General features: G+C 42.8%; 1 protein-coding gene across 4 annotated transcripts in view; it reads left to right on the top strand.

The window, feature by feature from the left end:
• The window catches only part of APP (amyloid beta precursor protein), a 147,127-nt gene that overhangs the window by 26,370 nt on the left and 98,810 nt on the right, over nucleotides 1–21,947 (top strand). For all 4 annotated transcript variants that reach the window (XM_083736579.1, XM_083736580.1, XM_083736581.1 and 1 more), the window contains exon 2: nucleotides 12,113–12,280. In XM_083736579.1, coding sequence (XP_083592705.1) covers nucleotides 12,113–12,280 — 168 coding nt within the window. The remainder of the gene's footprint in view (nucleotides 1–12,112; nucleotides 12,281–21,947) is intronic.

The following is a 21,947-nucleotide window of genomic DNA, read 5'->3' on the forward strand; positions in this document are numbered from 1 at the left end:
GTGACAGGGCTCTTGTGGATACACTGCTTGTCTCCAGATAGACAGACACTGCATAATACATGCAATTGATTGTATGTGCATGCCTGCGCACGATTGTGTATTGTCTGCATGAGAAAAGGTTAGCATGAACCAGGCTGCACTCACAGAATGAACTGGCAGCCTGTCACATAAATATGACTGCAAACAATTCTATCTATATACCTTTGCTATATCCACCCCCCCAATTTTAAAAATATATCTACCTATAAACTTTTAATCTGTCTGTCTGTCTATACATCTGTGACAAAATTGCCCTCTATTATGGCTGCTGAATAAGGTAAAGGGACCCTGGCTGTAAGGTCCACTCGCAGACGACTCTGGGGTTGCGGCGCTCATCTCGCTTTATTGGCCAAGGGAGCCGGCATACAGCTTCCGGGTGATGTGGCCAGCATGACTAAGCCGCTTCTGGCGAACCAGAGCAGCACACGGAAACGCCATTCACCTTCCCGCCGGAGCGGTACCTATTTCTCTACTTGCCCTTTGACGTGCTTTTGAACTGCTAGGTTGGCAGGAGCAGGGACTGAGGAACGGGAGCTCACCCTGTCGCAGGGATTCAAATCGCCGACCTTCTGATCAGCAAGCCCTAGGCTCTGTGGTTTAGACCACAGCGCCACCCACGTCCTTCTAATACCCAAATGTTCACGATCAAATCCTGTTTGGCAGAAAGGCAAGGAAGTCCCAGTGATGCTTATCACCAGCTAGCGGTTCACAGAAGCGCTCTGAGAAGGTGCGGTTTATTTCCCTGTGCCGTCTTATTCGTTTCCCCAGCAGAGAATGAGTAAACCCAGGTGCCTGAAACATGATGGCCCCTGTTGGGTATTCCAGGACTTGTAGGAGCTTCAAGATTTGGATTGGAGTCAGCAGACTTTTTCAGCAGGGGGCCGGTCCACTTTCCCTCAGACCATGTAGTGGGCCGGACTGTATTTTTTGCGGGGGAAATGAACGAATTCCGGTGCCCCACAAATAACCCAGAGATGCATTTTAAATAAAAGCACACATTCTACTCATGTAAAAACACCAGGCAGGTCCCACAAATCGCCCAGAGATGCATTTTAAATCAAAGGACACATTCTGCTCATGTAAAAAACACGCTAATTCCCGGACCATCCACGGGCCGGATTAAGAAGGCGATTGGGCCAGATCCGCGCCCCCCCCCGGGCCTTAGTTTGCCTATCCATGATTTGGATTGTGTCTCTGTGTTGTTTTTCCCTTCCAGCTACAAGCAGTCAGATGAGGGAAATAGCCCCCAGCCATCTGCCACTGAATGGCCTGTCATGCGAATTGGTTTCTTTGTATATCTGTCAGCTAAATTGAGTTGCCATGTATCAAAAGACCTTTGAGCTACTGTGCTCTAAATTGTTTTGTTCCTTTAAACTAGCCTGCGCTTTGAAGTGCTCGTTTGTGTATCCCCTTCAGATAACTTTGCTTCCTAGCTACCCGGTTTGAGATTTTTGTCTTGAGGCACATGGTCACATCTCTAACTAGTGAAAGGATTTCTTCAATCCATTATATTCTTGTGTTTTCTTTTAAGTGTGAGGCTTTTGTGCTTACAGCAGATAACCTCTGTGTTATGCCTGCATGTTTATAGTAGCTGTTTAAACATTAAATACTGCTTTATGATCTCAGGTGAAACGAGGAGTCCACCATACTGCTACTGTGATTATTGTTGTTCTCAACACTGTTGTTGTATGTGACACTGTACTCCTGATGAGAAACTTGTGTAACCCTTGGTGAGAATTGTTCTAATGCCACACAACTTAGCAGGAAGAGAAAGCACCTTGTAATTGCATAATCAACTGCCTTTCTTTTTAGTGGGATTGAATTTTTGAGCATGAGAGAAACCAGTGTTTGTTTTAGGGCGTGGCTAAAACTGGTTTCTTGCCCACCACCATGGCTGCTGACTAAGGCACGGGCCCCTTCTCATACCCAAAGGTTATTCATTAAATCTTGTTTAGCAGGAAAATATTAAATGCTGCCTGACAGAAAGATGGAAAAATGCTGGTGATGCTTATCACAAGATGGCCACTTCCCAGATCAGCAAAAACAACAGCCATCTCCCCCTCTCCCCACTTCCCTGAAAGTGTTTGCAGACTCTCTGGCAAACGTGACCTGGAAGATAATTGGCTGAAAGATTCCAGCTACCAGTCAAATAAACTGTGACTGAAAGCCCATGAATGGGGACTGACCACCTATTCCACTCATGAGGAGACCAGACATTGGCTTTAAAGTACAGTGGTACCTTGGGTTACATACGCTTCAGGTTACATACGCTTCAGGTTACAGACTCCGCTAACCCAGAAATATTACTTTGGATTAAGAACTTTGCTTCAGGATGAGAACAGAAATTGTGCTCCGACGGTGCGGTGGCAGCAGGAGGCCCCATTAGCTAAAGTGGTGATTCAGGTTAAGAACAGTTTCAGGTTAAGAACGGACCTCCGGAATGAATTAAGTACTTAACCCTAGGTAACACTGTAGTAAGATCAGGATACAAAGACTTGAGCTAAAGAGCCCCTTTTATTTTCAATATTCTGCTTTGTCCCTTTGTTCTCTTCCTTGCCTTCTTTATTCCTAATAAACATTGCACAATTGAACAATTGAGTCTTGCATGCATTCTTGCCAAACTCACAATGCCCCCTGCCTTGAGCCTCAGCCACTTGGTTAATAGCAATATAGGATTGCGCTTGATAGAAAGAAGCAGGTTGCTGTGATCTCTGGGAGAGACAATGTATAATTGTGGAGTTTGTAACCCCCACAGTAGCTTTTTTTCAGGTAGAAGAGGGTTGATTGCTGAGCTATACAGGTGCAGCCCTATAATTTTGACTCTTTTCTGTTGAAGAAAAGAATTCTTAGCAGACAATAACTTTCTCTTAATGGGAACAAACAAAAGATCACTTGGTGCAGTGAAGATGAAAATGATCTGCCTCGCCTACCCCACCGATGCATGATTTTGCCTTTCTTCAAAGAGTCATTGTCCCTCTTGGTTGGGTTTTTATTTCTTTCGGGTAGGTGGGTTGCCATGCAAGCTTTTTTTGGTGGTTTCCTTTTATATATGCTAACTCTGTAGCTTTCTGTGGTACGGTCATATTCAGTTCCTGTGGGCTTTACACCTTGCTTCAGCTGGTTTGAGGTAGTCAAGATGTACATCAGATGACAATTATTTTGTGGATAGAAACAGCTTGGTGTGATTTGGAATGCATTTTTAAATGGGCGTATTTGGGTTGAAACGATTGACATAAGGGCATCTGGAGTGCTTTGTTTGCTAATTTGAAGCTCACTGTGTTGTGGCAAGTTCTTTTGAAATCCCTGGGATTTACAGCTTGCAATGAATTTGTTGGAGGAAATTTGATTTGCCAGTTGGATCATTTTAGGGCTAGTGCTGATACAGTCATACGTCGGGATAAATACGCTTCAGGTTGAGCGCTTTCAGGTTGCGCTCCGTGGCGAGGCAGCAAAGAAAGTAAGCAGGCACTTATTTAATTGATTCAACCTTTTGCTCCTTACCCTGCCTGTGTCCTCCTTTAAAGATGACAGGTTGCTTGGCATCCTTTGGCTCATCCATTGACACAACTGAACTGCATCTCTCTGGGCGTGGGGCATACCTTTTATTTGTAGCAATTGCACATCTTCAAATCTTACTAGAGTTAGGGGGTTGAAACATAAAGCAACTGTTTTTCACATAATATTTTCAAGTTTGTTAAGATGTGTTTTTAAACCTTGTCCCACATCCTACACTAATACATATTGGATTTGCCCTAAGTGAGTGCTATTCCAAGGTGTGAGTGTGACTGTTTCTTATAATAGAACAGACATGCAAATTAATTCCGTTGTGTGCTTGGTTTTATCAAATGGCTTTGCAGGAAAACCTCTTCAGGGCTCTCTGATAAGCAGAATAAATTAATCGTGAGAGAGAGAGAGAGAACAGTGGCATTTTTAGTTTAGGTTAAGTATTGGTGGTTCAGGAAATTGTAAGCTGGTCTGTGAAATACTGTAGATAATGCAAGGAAGAGGCAAGGTAAGCCCCCCTCTTTTCTGCTCCTCAGCTTCCTCACATGTAAGAAATAATATGTGACAGAGATAAAGGATGCATGGGGTGGGAAGCTTGGGAGAGGGGTTTAATATGGAGGGATTGACAGGTTGGTGAGAGTGGAGTTAGCGGGGCATAAGCCCTTAGCAATTAAACAAGATACACATTATCTAGTCATTTTTTTAAAACAGCTCTTTATTATAAAAAGAGAAATTTACACTCATAGGAAACATAACAAGCTAGAAGTATTTACAAACAGAATATAAGATCTAATAACAACTGCAAGTATGATGTATTTGATATAACTAAGTAAAGGTAAAGGTACCCCTGCCCGTACGGGCCAGTCTTCCCAGACTCTAGGGTTGTGCGCTCATCTCACTCTATAGGCCGGGAGCCAGCGCTGTCCGCAGACACCTCCGGGTCACGGGGCCAGCGTGACAAGCTGCATCTGGCGAGCCAGCGCAGCACACGGAGCGCCGTTCACCTTCCCGCTAGTAAGCGGTCCCTATTTATCTACTTGCACCCGGGGGTGCTTTTGAACTGCTAGGTTGGCAGGCGCTGGGACCGAGCGACGGGAGCACACCCCACCGCGGGGATTCGAACCGCCGACCTTTCGATCAGCAAGTCCTAGGCACTGAGGCTTTTACCCACAGCGCCACCCGCGTCCCATTTGATATAACTAATAAAAACCCTAAACTAATATTGCAGCAAAGAAAAACGCGCATTAAGGCTTGATTTTTATATTGAGATGTGTTCTACAAATTAATAAACACACATTTTCAATGGATCTGTCTGTTTTTCTTGATCAGCTGCTAGAAAAACAAGTTAGCTGGATTAACAATGTAGCATCCCATACTTTTTCCCTAGCCAGTCTTCAATTGTGGGAATTTGTGGGGATACTTAGTCTTGTAATCCACGTGGTAGTACTTCTGATAATTCAGAGATGTGTAAAGTTTCTTGGTTAAAGAAAGTTATCTTTAGAAGTGATGGATGACACATGCTGAGGGATTACTTGCATGGAACCAAACAATTCTGAGGCTTCAGAAAGCCCCAGAATATGCATAAAATTGCATCCGTGTTTATTTAAAGTTGCATGACATAATTCTGTGGCTTTCAACCAAATGGTTTACCATTTGCAAACTTCCTGTTTCACCACTGCCACCATAAGCCCATGCCCTACTTTTTTAAAAAACAACAACCCAAAAACCCACACCCCTGGTTGTTACTGCTGCTGTTTCTTCCTCCCAACCGCCTGGCTCTGAATTAAACTAGAGGCTCTAAAACTTGGAGATACCTGAATAAACCCACTTCCCCTAAACATTTGGCAATGCTTGATAGATTCTTTTATAGACATACTGCATAGCCTGGGTTGCCACACAGGGAGGAAGTAATCACCCATTTGCATCTTTCTGTGGGTGCTTGAAAGTGGAGGGCATGGCCATGCTCAGTATCAGAAGACAGGTTGACCGCATGAGAAAGCTTCAGGTACCTACTACAGGTAAGGGGGAACCTGTGACCCTTCAGATGCTGTTGGACTCCAGCTTCCATCAGCACCAAACAGCATGATGAGTGGCGGGGGATTATGGAAGGTGTAATCCAGCAACATGTGGAAGGTCACAAATATTCTTCTGAGGAACTTTGCTTCAGAACTCTTATTTTGGGGACACTGGGATCCAGAATGAACTAGATGCAAACAAAGTGGTAAGTAGGATGATTCATAAGGTCACAGGGTCAATCCCTAACATCTCCAGGTAGGGCTGGGAGAGAACTCTGGTCTGAAACCCTGGAGAGTAGCTGCTAGTCAGTGTGTAAACCGCTGGTCTGCCTTTGTATAAGGGGGCTTTCTATGTTTCTGTGACTGCTATATGCTGTGTTTGTCTGGTGACCCTTTTAACTGATATTCAGGTAAGACAGGTTTCCAAGCTTGGAGTGTTTTGGGGTGACAGATTTGAACTGCCGGAGAGAGGAGAGGACACCCCACAGAAATGTTTAGTTATCTGAGAACCACATTTGAAATATAACCTAAATCACCCATAATGGTAACCAATAGAGCTTCTTGAGCACCTCATTTGGTGCTTTGGGGAAAACTCAGAAGTAGTACCTCTTATCCATGTTGCAAGAATCAGCTGACCTTTTCAAGGATTCCTTCCCTTTTACATTGCTGTCAGCATTTGGACATCAAGTGTTTTAGGGTTTTCAGGAGTAAAATGTTTCACCTTGACTAACTTTTCCCAGAGGTTCTTCGCTTTTCTGCTTCTTTAATTCTCAAGGGTCAGGTGACCGCTCAACACTGTGGTAGTCCTGTTAAATTTGATAGGGCTATATTAAGTGATCCATGATTAATCCTGTTTAAGGTAATGCTGCATATTGTATGCAGCAGGCAGAGTGCAAATTGATTCTCCGCTAAATAAATAAGATCTGAGTCTGTATAAACTTTCATTAGAGGTGAATGTCTACAGCCTGTGTTGGAATGATTAACTTTTAGCAACCTTGCACAGTAAGGGTGAGACTAACAATATGTGAAGGTGAGTTTTTCCACTGGGCCATCCTCTGTCCTATGAGTGAACAAGCTCCTGAAATATTGCCAGAGTGGTACCTATTTATCTACTTGCACTTTGACGTGTTTTCGAACTGCTAGGTTGGCAGGAGCAGGGACCGAGCAACGGGAGCTCACCCCGTTGCGGGGATTCGAACCGCCGACCTTCTGATCGGCAAGCCCAAGGCTCAGTGGTTTAGACCACAGCCCTTATGTCTATCCATATCTATATGCATATCTTACTCTTAGTCATAAATTAGAACAGCTCTCTTTAGCTCCCATGTTCATCTAATTTATATACAGTAACTCTTTTGGGATAATCGGCACTAGAGCAGAGGAAGGAGGTTGGGTAGACAGTTTTGACTGCACACATCATGGTAAACCATTGTTAATGCTTCCCTGCAAATGTTGAGATCTCTCCAGCTTTTCTGCTCTAGTGAGAGCAACAATCCCTGGCTTAGCATTCTGTCTAACTGTACCTTGTGGTTAGTTTCACTCCAAGCTAACCCAAGAATGGGAAGCCAACAATAAACCTTGGCTTTGCATTGTGGTTTGTTTGGAGGGCAATAACCCATGATGTCCAGTTCAGATGTCAGGCTGAGTCAGGAATCTTGGTTTGTTGCTCCTCTTCGTGCTGGGGGAGAAGCTAAGTGGAATCCATATGAGAAAATCAGTGCTTAGATTATTTAGACGGCAGTCGTTTACCACTTAGAATAAATACTATTGAATTCAGTGGCAGTTACTACTGAGTAGACATGTAAAGCATTGTGCAGTTATGCTGCACTTTTATGCATGTTCCCCCAGCAGCAAATCTCAATTTACTTCTGAGTAAATTGGGCTATTAGCCACTAAAGATTTAGTCATTGACTTAGTTATTAAATAGTCCATCGTCCATAATCATGGCAATATCATATTTTCTTTCCACTCCCTGGTTTATTGAATTATTAAGACAAGTCATGAGCACACTGAGACTTCTTCATAGCACTGGAGTTGACAGGCGTTTGCTAATTAAGCCTTCAGCATATTTAGTATTCCACATTACTTATTTGTTGAAGACAGTTTAATGTTTCTTGTCATATGGAGTTGTGGATGCAATTAAGGGACACTTTAAACAGTAAGAAAAGTTTAGATCATAATCATGATTAATATAGATGTATAACTTCCACAGTTGATGTGTTTTCTTATACGGCTCTTGTGTATTGGACAGGCAGCTAATGAATTTCCTATATTTACAGCTGTTGGTAGCAGATGTCAGTGTAACATTTCTGTTCTAATGAATTTAGGGCATCAGGCAGCACATTGTCATTCAGCATTTCTGTGTGATGTTGAAGAAAATACATTGGTTACTACCTTCAAAGGACTCCCAGATGTCATCCCTTCTCATGAACTGACAAAATAAACTAGAACAGTTTTCTCACATGCATGTCACATCCAAGTTGTGCTAAGTGTGATATAAATAGAGCTGAGTTTGTGGTGCGTATGTGTTTATTGTACACTGTGTGTTTATGGGTACACTGTTGCTTGTGGTTTACCGTGATGTGTGCTTATTTTGTAGGCATTCTCTTGGTTTATAAGAGACCTCCAAATTTTATTCTTTCCTTATGGTAGCATATTGCTGAGTGCAATCTTTTCACCAGCCCTTGATTAAAAATTGGCAAGGTTGTTGAAAACCTAATGCGGTTTTGAGTATGTGGATTTTGGACTATGATATGATAGTTGTTCCATCCAGCCCTTGTCTGGGAAAACTGTCTTAAGTTGCCCAGGATGCTGCATGTTTTTGCCTTTATATGCTAAACTCATTCGCGTGACTATTCTTTTAGTCTTGTAACATATTCAGATGTTTTCTCTAAAGTTACATGGAACATCTTCCATGAGACATCCTCGCTTTCTCCTGGAAATGGATATTCTTTGACATACTGATGTATAACACATGTTTCCATTGTATTTATGCCAGTTGCAGTCAGAATCATTGTGGTTTCACGTATCTGCTGATGCTGTCACTTCAAGCAAATGAGTCTACTGTTACATGGCTTTATTGTTGCTCCCTAAGCATCTTAAGGCTAATTTGATTTTTGAAGAGGATTAATATTAAGTTACCAAAAGCCTTTGTGTCAGATGGCAGCTCCTTTTAAGGCATCTGAAAGCAGATGCTGCATTCTAAGATCCTTTGAAGATGTGACAAGTTTTAATAATCTGAGTGAATGTTGTCTGAATCACCTGAACTGATTCATTCAAAAAAGTGTAAGATATATGGAAACATGGGGTTAGAAGGAATGCATGTGTTTTTTAGAGATGAAAATGTAAACAAAGCGATCTGTACCATCAGATAATATGTAAGCCTGTCCTAGCAAAGTGAGTGTTAAAAGTTATAACTAGTGGGTGAACTAACTTGACCTTGCTGCTCTTCTCCTTGCACACCTTCAGAGTCTCTGCAGAGGATCTGCGGTGGGTGGGTGATTTCGAAGGTGTGTAGGGGACTGCTGGAAGAAGAGGGGAGAAGGCCTATTGCACAAACATAAGTAAATTCTGCTCATGCACAGACACAGCATAGGTCAAGAGTGTAAAAAATTGCAACTATGGAAAGTTGGAAGCACATGTTTCCTGTTCACATCACAAACTGATTCCATCAGATTTGCATGGACTTTGAAGCATTTTTATTCCTTCCTGACTTCTGAAGGAGGAATGCTATTGTGATTGTAACTGCTCACATGTGAGAATAGCTGTGCAAACAGCTGTACTTGAAGTTGTGCAGTGGTATACCTGGGCCTGTATTCTGTTTTTCACTCTTTGCTGTCAGTGGTGCACCCAAAGTACCGTAAATTTCGCTCCATAACACACAGTTTTTTCTCCTAGAAAGTAAGGGAAAATGTCTGCGTGTTATGGAGCGAATGCCTACAGATGGCGGGGGAATTTGCTGCAGTCGTGAGCAGTCCGTGGCTCGCTTTGAAACAGCAAAGCGGGTGTAAGCGGCTCCTGTCAGCTAGCGGAGCCAGGGAGGAGGGAGAGAAGCAGAGCAGGGTTGGCTGCTTTAAAACAACCCCGTGCTCTCTGTCCCTGCCTGCAGTTTTTTGCTGTCCGATTTTGGATTAGCCACTGTAGGGGCTGTGTGTGTGTGTGTGCTTGAGCTATCGTTCTCCTCCTCCTGCTTCCCCTTCACTCTCTCTGCGCCCCTGCGACTTTAGGATTGACACTCTGTGTGTCTGTGTGTGTGTGAGGGCTCCTTCTCTTGCTTCCGGTTCACTCTCCCAGCGCCCCTGCGTGCCCCTGCGACTTTAGGATTGACACTGTGTGTCATCGTTCTCCTTCTCTTGCTTCCCGTTCATTCTCCCAGTGCCCCTGCGCGCCCCTGCGACTTTAGGATTGACACTGTGTGTCTGTGTGTGAGAGAGGCATCGTTCTCCTTCTCTTGCTTCCCATTCACTCTCCCAGCGCCCCGCACGCCCCTGCGACTTTAGGATTGACACTGTGTCTCTCTCTCTCTCTCTCTCTGTGTGAGGCATCATTCTCCTTCTCTTGCTTCCCGTTCACTCTCCCAGCGCCCCTGCGCGCCCCTGCGACTTTAGGATTGACACTGTGTGTCTGTGTGTGTGTCAGGGCTCCTTCTCCTTCTCTTGCTTCCCGTTCACTCCCCCAGCGCCCCTGCGACTTTAGGGCCAGTTCTCTGTGTGTGTGTGTGTGTTTTGACCTCACTGCGCTTGTTGGGGGAGAGTGTTGGTCGCAATTTTTCTTGATTTGTCTCAGAGTGGTTACTATCGTGGTTTTATTGCCGGGGAGGAGGGAGAGAAGCAGAGCCTGCTTGTTTTAAAGGAGCAAAGCTGGAGAGGAGCCTCTCCTGCATTATTCGCAGTATCCTTCTCCACACCTCCCACGTGTGCTCCTTGTCCCTTGAGTGTTTTTCCTTCCCTCCCCACTTAAAACGTGGTTACAAAGCACGGATCCACATGGATCCTCGGGATTTTAGTATTGGGCTACCCCAAACTCACTGTCAGATCACATGTCTGTGGCCACAGCATGAACCACAAAAATCATACATCCACTGTTTCGTTTAGAATATTTTTTTCTTGTTTTCCTCCTCTAAAAACTGTGTGCGTGTTATGGTCAGGTGCGTGTTATAGAGCGAAAAATACGGTATAAGAAAGAACTTCTTTCCTGCTACCTGAGATTTTTAATTGGAGATACCAGGAACTGAACTTGAGACCTTCTACATGCAAGGTGCATTCTTTGCCTTGGAATTGTGTAGTTCATAGAAAGAGCAGCAGTGACTTTATGCTGAGTCAGATGAGTTTGCTCCATCTAGCTCTGTATTATCTTCACTGACTGGAAGTGACTTTCCTGGGCTTCTGATACAGGACATCCTCAGCCCCAACCTGGAGATGCTGGGGATGGAAAAACCTTTGATTCCCAAAACAAATGCTCTACCACTGAGCTATGGCTCTTGCCTTCCAAATATATGAAGGTTGTAGAACATGTATTGCATTTGAGAAAACATTCAGATGTGTTCAGATGCTGGAAGCCTGTGAGTTTTTCCTTTCCAACCCTAAATAATGAGCACAAATTCTGCTAGCAGTACATTTCAAGGTCACTAAGCTTCTAGGCTTCCAAGATGCTTTTGCATATTCAGCGTATTCTACCTATACTTTGGTTTCATAGTGCAGGCCAAAACATTAGCTGCTGTATCTGGAAAAAACTATCTGTGCATTTGGGAGTTCCCGGTAAAAAAAGAGGGGGCATCTCCCATTGCTATGTGAAGGCACAGGTAAGCTTTTTAGTCAGTGTCAGCCAGCATGACAAATGGCTTTTGGAGAGGAGTAATACTGTCTTTTGGCTAGGAAACAACTGGCTATAGGTGCGGCCCTTCCCTATAGTATTGTAACTGCTAAGATACTGATGGCGCCTTCCCAGGTGCTCCTTCTTTGTTTCTCCCTATGACACCAGAGTCAGCTGTTTGCCTTCTGAAATCTCTGGGTGACTGCCATATGCATATGAGTGGGTGGGTTCACAGCCAGATCCATGCTTTCTCTAGTTGCCATGTCACAAAAGGCCTATTGACAACAGCTGTAGCCAAGCTGAGTAAATCTGAAATGCATGTTTTGCCAGCCTTAATGTGTGAAGTGATGATTTGTTTTACGCTTTTTGAACTTTTGCAGGTGCTCTTAAGTGTGCATGTCTGTGCACACGCACACACACACAGAGAGAGGTTTGTTACTTTAGGTTGTTGAGAGCCAGTGTGGTGTAGTGGTTAAGAGCGCTAGTCTTGTAATCTGAGGAACCTGGTTTGCGTCTCTGCTCCTCCACATGCAGCTGCTGGATGACCTTGGGCCAGTCACACGTCTTTGAAGTCTCCCAGCCCCACTCACCTCACAGAGTTTTTGTTGTGGGGGAGGAAGGGAAAGCAGAATGTTAGCCGCTTTGAGACTCCTTAAAGGGAGTGAAAGGCGGGATATCAAATCCAAATCCAAACTCTTGTTGTGGTTTCAATAATGAAGTAATACTGTCTGCCTTTTCTGTTCTAGGTGCCTACTGATGGAAATGCTGGCCTGTTGGCGGAGCCCCAAGTGGCCATGTTCTGTGGCAAGCTGAATATGCATATGAATGTTCAGAACGGAAAATGGGAATCTGACCCTTCTGGAACCAAGAGCTGCATTGCGACAAAAGAAGGGATTTTGCAGTACTGTCAGCATGTAAGTTTCTGCCTGAACATAAATAGTTTTTAACAACCACCAAGAATGCAAATCTTTCAGCTTCAAAGTGGAATCTTCTGTCATGTACTCTCCCCCCTCCCAATCCTCTGGATTGTCTTGTCCTTTTGTTCAATTTAATGAACATTTCTCTAGCTTTCGAGTTGTGGCCAGTGACTTCAGCCTGAAGCTTACAAAAGGCATTCAGTCTGTTCAGGCTAATAGTTTGCACAGCTCTCCTCAGGATAAGGAGGGTGCTTGTTTAATCAAGACCCTAGTTCATAAGTTGCTCCTCATGTCATAACAGGACACAGTGTCAAGTCCTAGTTTGTTGCTTTCTCCCTTACAAAGAGCTTTGTGTTGGTTTTCTACAGCATGTTCGCCTTGCAAAGCAGGCCAAGAAAAATAATGGTTTATCATCCATGTGTTCCTGCATTGCAGGGGGTTGGACTAGATTTCCCTCAGGGTCCCTGGTTCCAACTCTCCAATTCTGTGATTCTATATCCTGTTAGAGCCCAGGTGGTTGATAATTTGGTTGTGGCAGTGAAGCAACAAAGGATGGATTTGACAGTTTTCATACGAAGGACTGTGATGTCCCAGTATAAGTATTAATAGCCATTTTGGTTTGTAATTGGATTTTGGAAATGAGTGATTTCCCCCCCAAGTCATTGTTTTAAGCCTCATCTTTTTTTGTACTGCACAGCCAACCTCCTTCATGCCCTGTGTTGTTGTTGTTGTTTCTTTTCTATGTTTATGAAATTGTGTAAAAAGCTTGCAGACTTCTAAACAGAACCTTTCTTAAAAGTAATGGTAAGAAACCAATGAGGTTGAGAACCTATGTAGAAATTATGGTAACATAACCAATCATCTGATGCTTTCCTTTGAATGGGCAGAAGTGAGCACAAGGGGGAAAAGGCAAAAACCATGCTCAAGTTATGAGATGATAGGTAAGAGGGGCTTTAATGAAATCCACAAGCATCATCCCCCAAGACTTCTCAGTTTTAACCACATTGTGGCCTTATAGCCGTATGAGTACAACACAAAAAAACTAAGGTTTTAAATTCATGGCAGTAGCAATACATTTAGTTGGCACAGTGCAAAAGCATAGTGTGTATATGTGTCAGATAGGTTTGTGGCAGTAATGATTAGAAAGCCCTAGGAAATCCATTTCTTTTTCTGGTCTTTGCTGCTTCTGTCCATGGGGAACTGGAATCATGCATTCTTAACGTAGGCTTAAGTAAGAAAGGTACATCTCCTAAATTCAGCTACAGGCAATTCTCAGCAGGAGTGAATGGCAATGTGGTGGGCAATTTGTCTACAGCAGCCAAACAATGAATTATGAACAATGTTGTGAGAATTTCTGATGCTAAGAAATGGATAGTAGCTATACCAGTTTTTACATCCCAGAGAGCCACATTCACACTAGACCTTTAAGGCACTAAGAAACCTCTTCAAATAGTCATGGCTCCCCCACCCCCCGGCCAAATTCTCAGAGCTGTAGTTAGATAAAGGTGCTGAGTTGCTAGAGGCCCCCTATTCCGTTCACAACTACAGTTCCCAAAGTTCCCTGTGAAGAGGGATTGGTTGTTAGTATACTCTGGGAATCGTACCTTTGGGAGGAGACTAGGGTCTGCTACCAACTCTCAGCAACCCCTTTGCAGACAGTTAAAGAAGAAGAAAATAGTTTTTGTCGAATATATGTTACATACTTTTTAAAATTAATTTTTGGCTTATAAGTATTTTTATACATAAAAATGGTTGGCACTGTAGCCCAACATCATTTGGATAGCCACAGATTCCCTATGCCTGCTGCAGATGGAACAGGCAACTATGTCTTAATTTGTGTCTTGCTCATATGTTTCTGTAGTCCAAAGGTGTAGTCATAAATACGTTTAAAATGAAGTCCCAGATTATGGAATATATTTAAATTTTATATATATATATATATATATATATATATATATATATATATAATTGCTTTTCATTTAAGAATCACAAAGCCAGTGACCTGGTTTGCACACAATACTAAGCCAAGCATTTACTCCTCCCCTAGCCCTGCTGCTGCCCCTGGGTCTGAGGCTCCGCGTCCTTGATTTAAGGCTTTTGTAAATCTGTTTAAGAACTTTAAGCCTGGCCTGGAAGCGCACCGGTAGCTCATGCAGCTCATTTAAGAGATGTGACAGATGTGCACGATAACATGCTCCATCCTGCACCATAAGCAGCTTCTGGACCAGCTGCAGTGATTGAGGGGAGGGCTCTGCCCCTGTGCATAGTCCCCTAAAAAGTTAAACTACATTTGAAGTAAAGGTAAAAGGTAAAGGACCCCTGGACGGTTAAGTCCAGCCAAAGGCTATTATGGGGTGCAGCGCTCATCTTGCTTTCAGGCCGAGGGGGCCAGTGTTTGTCCACAGACACCTTTCCAGGTCATGTGGCCAGCATGACTAAACCGCTTCTGGCACAAAGGAACTCTGTGATAGAAGCCAGAGCGCACGGAAACGCTGTTTACCTTCCCGCGGCCTATTTATCTGCGTATATACTCGAGTATAAGCTGACCTGAATATAAGCCGAGGCACTTCATTTTACCACAGAAAACTGGGAAAACTTATTGACTCGAGTATAAGCCGGTTCACCACACCAGAGGCTGGTGGCGGCAGTGGTGGAGGAAGAACAGCTGCAAAGGCGGAGGAGGAAGGAGCAGCCCAAAAGGACCCTCACTTGAGTATAAGCCGAGGGGGGCTTTTTCAGCATTAAAAATGTGCTGGAAAGGTCGGCTTATACTCGAGTATATATGGTACTTGCACTGGCGTGCTTTCGAACTGCTAGGTTGGCAGGAGCTGGGACAGAGCAAGAGGAGCTCACTCCATTGCGGGGATTCGAACCGCTGACCTTCCAAGAGGCTCAGTTTTTTATTCCACAGTGCCATTTACTGAAACACAGCACATGGCGTATTCTTTGCTGTTTATTTTGTATGTAATTGGAGACAGCTGATTGAACATGGGAACTGATGGGTGCTTCTACTGAGAAGAATAGGAAGCCTGGAGCCTAAATGACAACATAAAAAAACAACAACACACTGATACCAACTAACAGGAACATTAAGGCAACCTATGTCGTCTTGTTCATTGCTTGACGCACATCATATATGCTTTGTATTCTGGAAAGTAGTGGGAGGGAGGGAGGAATGTTATATCCTGTCCCAGTTTTGTCCTTTTCATTCTGCCAATTATTATCTAGCTAGCAGGACTGTGCTGCAGATCAGAGCTGGGGACATTTGTGCAAGTTTTCAAATTTCCTGTTAGCAGGGAGCGTGATAGCGTCAAAGCAGATGAGTAACTGTAGGCATAAAATGTATCTCCCGCCCCCAACTTTGTATTAACAAACAAAATCATCCCTCCTCACCTCAGTCACAATACTTTCTCACCAAGTCTCATCTCCTTTCTATGACACGGATGGCTGCTGCTAATATAAATGAAAGATTGGCCAGACAGGCAGGTAGTGATTGTTTTCAGAGTGTCCATACCTTGCCCACACAAATGTTGTTGGAGAAGATCGACTCATTTGGCTCTGGGGGCCTCAGTATGTACAGCTCCGCATACCCAAAACTGCAATTCTAACCCTGCTAGGAGTTAACACCATTGAAATCCATAGAATTTGCTTCTGAATAGGTATGGTTAGGATTGTGCTGTTAATAGACCAAGTAAAAATGGAATCTTAGATGTGTTTACTAAAAAGTAAGCATCATTAAGTTTAGTAGAGTGTACGCCTAGCAGAATGGGCACAGGATTGTGGCCTCTGTCTCCAAACATGAAATTCTTGGCTGGTACTGTTTTTTTTTTTTTACCATCTCTCTGTGTGCAGATCAGAACAGATTGAAGACATTATGCTCTATATTCTGTATTTTTGTAAGTCGCTTGGGTATAGATTTTTTTTTTTCATTTCTGAATTTTCTAGGTCAGTCAGACAATTTTTTAATTAGATGATTGCTGGCCTGTGTAGACAGGTTTGTTTCCTGTAGGGTAGATTCATGTGCACTAGCAGCAAGAAAGGTATGTGCTACTTTTCTGATCCCCAAACAGTATAGAGAACAAGCAGATGGACAGATGAACCAATATACAGTGGTACCTTGGGTTACATACGCTTCAGGTTACAGACTCCACTAACCCAGAAATAATACCTCGGGTTAAGAACTTTGCTTCAGGATGAGGACAGAAATCGTGCGGCGGCGGCGGCGCAGCAGCAGGAGGCCCCAATAGCTAAAGTGGTGCTTCAGGTTAAGAACAGTTTCAGGTTAAGAATAGACCTCCGGAACGAATTAAGTACATAACCAGAGGTACCACTGTATGGTAGATGTCCATCAGCTATAAACAATTTGTGGCAGATATTGTACTTAGAGTAAACCCACTGAAATCGGTCTGCTCTGAGTATAGCTTAGTTAGACATCGCCCAATAAAAGTGGACAGACTTGCTCAGAAGTACCTCTGATTAAGTTCCGGGGGGGGGGGGGGTAGGGTGAAATATACCAGGGGGTAGCCACATAGTCTGTTGCAGCAATTGCAGCAGAGTGTTTTGGAGAGCTTGAAGACTAACAAAGCACTGATGGCCTAAGCTTTCATTTGCCATAATGCATTTCACATTTAAAGCAATTAGAGGCATATAAATGCCCTGAGCATTGTGAGAAGGAGAAAATGTATTACACATACGTACATATGCATTAGGTGAGGTCAAAAAATCAAGCAATGCAAGGCATAGCAGCGTTTCCCAGCACCAGGCAGAGTACAAATGCATGGAGAATCCAGTGGAAGAGCATTTCAACCTCACACCTTAAGCTTGCCATACTTCTAAGCAAAGTGAAGCCACAGAATTGGAATTGATTATAGCAAATTAAGGGCTGTGGAATCAGGGTCTTGACAAATCCTTAGAATGCCTACATTACTAAAGAAAGTAATTTCCCTTCCTTAGGTGTGTGATCTATACAATTGGTCTTGCTGTGCTTATTCATCAACAACCCCAGCTGAGAATAAGTCATGCCCCAAGCTGATTGTATCGTGCTCATATGAACGCATTCTGTATTTATTTGTGCTGCTAGGAACACTTGCCTTTATACTGAGCCAGACCATTGCTAGCTCTGTACTGTCTACTGACTGGAATTTCAGACAGAGGTCTTCCTCAGCCTTAGCAGGACGTCACTTCTTGTGATGAATATAGAAGCAGCTAGGCAGTAACACACTCCAGTAAAGTGAATAATATATATATATAAATTTTTGTCTAGTTGGAAGCTTGTTAGCTTGAGACGCATTTGTATACAGTGAAACCATAGTTTAGGACTTTCCGACATACATTGTGGGTTAATAAAGCACTGTCTGAACCCTGGAATACTCAGTTGTGATGTTTAGTTGATTGGAATATGTAATCGTTATAGCTTGTGCACCCTGAGGCATCCTGTTCTGTTAAGGAAGCAAAACATGTAGAAGGGTAGTGACTTATATCACCACTTTTCTGATATTAGTAATCAAGTTGCATCAGTGCATAGATGCTTAAAGCATTTCAGCTGCTGCCCTGTAAATTAAAAAACCTTAATACTGTATAATCTTAAAACTTATTTCTTCCTCCTGGCTCATTGAGATTAAACCAGTTACTCTCTAAACCATTACTTCTCCAAAATGTGGGTCAGAATCCAAAGAGCTACCTCCGGCATGCCTAAGATAAATGAGCTTATAAATGGGTTTATACTTTAGAGGTCAGTTGTCAGAATGTGTGATTCCAAATGCACATTCTTAATGCGGTACATGTGTTTAGAAATCTTTGAGCAGTGTTTAAGAGCTGAAATTAAGACAGAATGTCAAGTTGATGTTAACCATGAACGTCAACATATTTCCCATCAAGACCGGAACTCCGAGCAAACTGTTAATGAATATGACAGCAACACTTAATTGCTTCAGGGATTCCAGACTCTTCACAGTTTGGATTAAAACACAACTTGAGATTTTGAGAGGTTGTGGTAAAACGACAGCTCATGGATTAAGTGACTGTCCACAGTGACTGTTTGCCCTCAGGCCGTTCTGTCTGACTGCACAGCCTGCAGTTTCTTGCAATGGATCCTAAGAGTTGTTGAAGCAGTCTTGCATGTCCTGTGTTAATGCTTTGCCTTAGACAGATCAGTACAAGGGAACTGTAAGAGTGAGTCTCTACATGAACGGGACTGGGTTTGGATGGATTGTTGGAGGAGATCCAGAGAAAGTTGTATACTAAGTCAGAGTTGGTTGCAAATAGGAGTTGGGAACTGGGTAAGTAGCCCAGTCAAGGTGACAAAAACAGAAGTAACTGAGCTTGCAGCCAAGTCGGTTATCTGAGTCCAGTAAAAACTGGGATCAGGACCAAAAGCTTTGTGGAAAGAAGTGGAAACTTGAGTGGCAGGGAATGCTGACTGGGCAGCACAGAACAATAACTCAAGGCGAGGTGAACAGTTAGGAGAAGATCAGGCATGGCCTGGGAACCAGTATAATGCAGTGGCTGGAGTGCTAGAAAGATAGGAATTCAAATTGCCACTCAGCAGTGAAACTCTCGGGGTGACCTTGGGCCAGTTACTATTTCTCAATCTATGTTTACTTTGTTTTTATGTGTACTGTAAGCCACCCAGTGTGGGTGGGGAAACCCAGCCAGACGGACAGGGTATAAATAATAAAATTATTATTCATCTATCTCACAGGATTGTGTGAATTAAAACAAAACAAGGAATCATGCACACCATCCTGAGCTCTTCAAGGAAGGACAGGACACGTGTGAATATGTCTTATCTGGATCAGGGTCTGGTCACATGCTGGGTCCCATACAGATGTGTGTGGTTGAACCCAAATATTGTGACCCAGATGTGTTTAACCCCCAGCACTGGCCTTAGCAGAGATTGGGACCAGAGGGAGTTGTCAAACCCTGAGGGATAGCCTGAGGTTGCAACTCTAGAAGGCAGAGTCTCCCTTTTGGTGGGAGGTTGCAGAATTAGGGGATGTATTATCCACCAACTTCTACACAACTCTGGACACTTCACCATCTTACACCAGAACTAGAGACAATTATGGACCCAGGATCAAATCCAGTCCTAGGAGGCTTAGTTTGGTCAGAATCAAGTATACACTTCCAGAGTTAACACTACATTACTTCTCATAAATGAGCCAGCATAGCCGCTAGAGGACTGCAAAAATGTGTGTACCAGGCTTTTTAGACTTATCTACCTGTGTACTATCTGAAACCAAAGGGGCACATTGGTTGCCAGATGTGAAATAAATTTTCAGCTCTCCTGCCCCACTAATAGACAGTCCATTTGACAACACGGAAGAGATAAGAGCTAATAGATGTTCTGGATCATGACCAAGTTATGCCCTTGGAAGGGTGTGGGTTAGTAGGTCCGACTGTAAAACCATTCAGTTCCTGCTTAGTGGCTGCTGGTGCAACATCTTTTTATGCCCATCCTCTTTTGTTGCGTTCTTTGGCTGGACAGCTCCCCTGCTGTTTTGGCCCACTTTGCCTATGATTTTCTCTTGCCAGGCTGGATGACTCTGTGCAATTCATGTTAGGTTATTTGCAATCGAAGACAAATGCAGAATACAGCCTTGGTTTTGAATTTATCGATGCATTTTTTAATTATTTGGATCACCATTTCAAAGTCGGAGTGTTGCTACATCTTGAAGCTTCATATTTTTTGATGTTAGACCCTAAAGTCGGTTTCAGAAGCAGGGGAAATCACAGATGTTTCTGTTGCCTAGGTGATACTTTAAACTGAATTCAACTTCTTAGATTAGTGAATTGCCTTTGGCAACTTCTGTAGTAAAACCAGGAATGCATAAATTAATTAGATGATTATTATTATTATTATTATTATTATTATTATTATTATTATTATTATTATAAAAAGAGCTCCCAGGCTTGTGCAGTTGTGACAGTTCACACAAGGCCCAGAGAGGAACGTTGACATAAAGTAGGTCATTGTATAAAATGGTAATTTTGGAACAGCTGTTGAATTATCAAGTGACTGTTCTCTCTTTAGATGAAGATCTACCAAATATGTCATTTAGGAGAGGGATATTTTAACTTCACTAACTTCTAACTTGATATATCAATAGTATGTGCTTTGAGGTTTGTTTGTTTTTAGGCTAAATACAGTGGTTCCTCGGGTTACATATGCTTCAGGTTACAGACTCCGCTAACCCAGAAATAGTACCTCAGGTTAAGAACTTTGCTTCAGGATGAGAACAGAAATCGTGCAGCAGCGGCAGCAGGAGGCCCCATTAGCTAAAGTGGTGCTTCAGGTGAAGAACAGACCTCCGGAACGAATTAAGTACTTAACCCGACTGTACATCTTGAATACTACACAGAATATGTCTATTCACACAAAGGATATAATGCATAGATTGCAATAAATATCTGGGGAAAATGTAAAGGTAGCAGAAATGTAGAGAAAAAGTAGGAGATAAAGTAAGTATGTGAAACTGCATGAAAATTATCTATACAAGCATATATATTTGAATACATGGATTATATTGGTAAACATGTCCATTTTAAGCTGTCATATCAGGCATTACAGCGGAAGTGAGGAACCACTGGCACACGACTCAGTTATGGGTCCCTATTGAATTTCATCCATCCCCTCTAGGTATTTCAAGGGAGTCTTCACTGCTGAGGTGGTAGTCAGCATCTTGCACCTATAGACCCTAGTGATCTTTATTATTTTAAAGAAATTGTTTTCACTGATAGAAGGTGCAGCATGCATTTTCACTTTTCTCCCTCTCCAGGAATAGGACATAGATGGGGAACCTGCAGTCATACATATGTTGCTGAACTTCCATGAGCCCCAGCCAGTATGGTCAATGGGCAGGGATGATGGGAATTGTAATCCAATAGTATCTGGAGGCTGCAGATTCCATATTCCTGAGATAGGTTTCCTCTTCTCAGCAAGAGATAAATCAACATCCCAGTATAATAGTTTTAGATATTACAATATTTTTATTTATGTATGGTATTTCAAATAAAATCTACAATTTACAATGCAATTAATTAGTTTAAGTAATTAATACAATCTGTTTGTTAAGTGTTATTTGTTTGCAAACTGTGGTTTAGGGAAACAAGCTAACTTCATACCATGGTTTCTGATGCTGACTTATTTCTTTTAACCAGGTGTGGCCCAATTTTTTTCTTTTTCAAAAAATGTGTTGTCCCCCCCCCCCCAACTGACTATTTTCATACACATCCTGTTACACACACACAGATTGTGGCCTTCAAAACTACCACCATATTACTATTTTTCAAATATTTTTTTATTTATTGGCCTTTCCTGTTTGCCCAATAGGTTGTGATGCCACAAGATGTGACAATTCCACCCAAACCTTAAAAGTGTTCTCCTTATTTCTTTTAAAAATAAATAAATAATGGCCACACCCACTTAGACATGAAGGTTGACCATGGATCAGTGTGTCCCTGTATAAGGAAAAGGTGAGCCACTCCTACCATGAAGAACTATAGTTCACATTAGCCATCGTTAGTCTGAGCTCAGATATATTCTGCCAGGGGAGAGGGGGAACACGTGTGCTTAAAAACTGTGCACATACTATTAAACTACGGTTTAACATTATGTGCACAGTCAGCCATGGGCTAATCAAATTCTGATTGGGAAACAGGGTGT

Source organism: Podarcis gaigeae (genome assembly GCF_964106915.1).
Source record: "Podarcis gaigeae genome assembly, chromosome: 4".
Taxonomy (NCBI): domain Eukaryota; kingdom Metazoa; phylum Chordata; class Lepidosauria; order Squamata; family Lacertidae; genus Podarcis; species Podarcis gaigeae.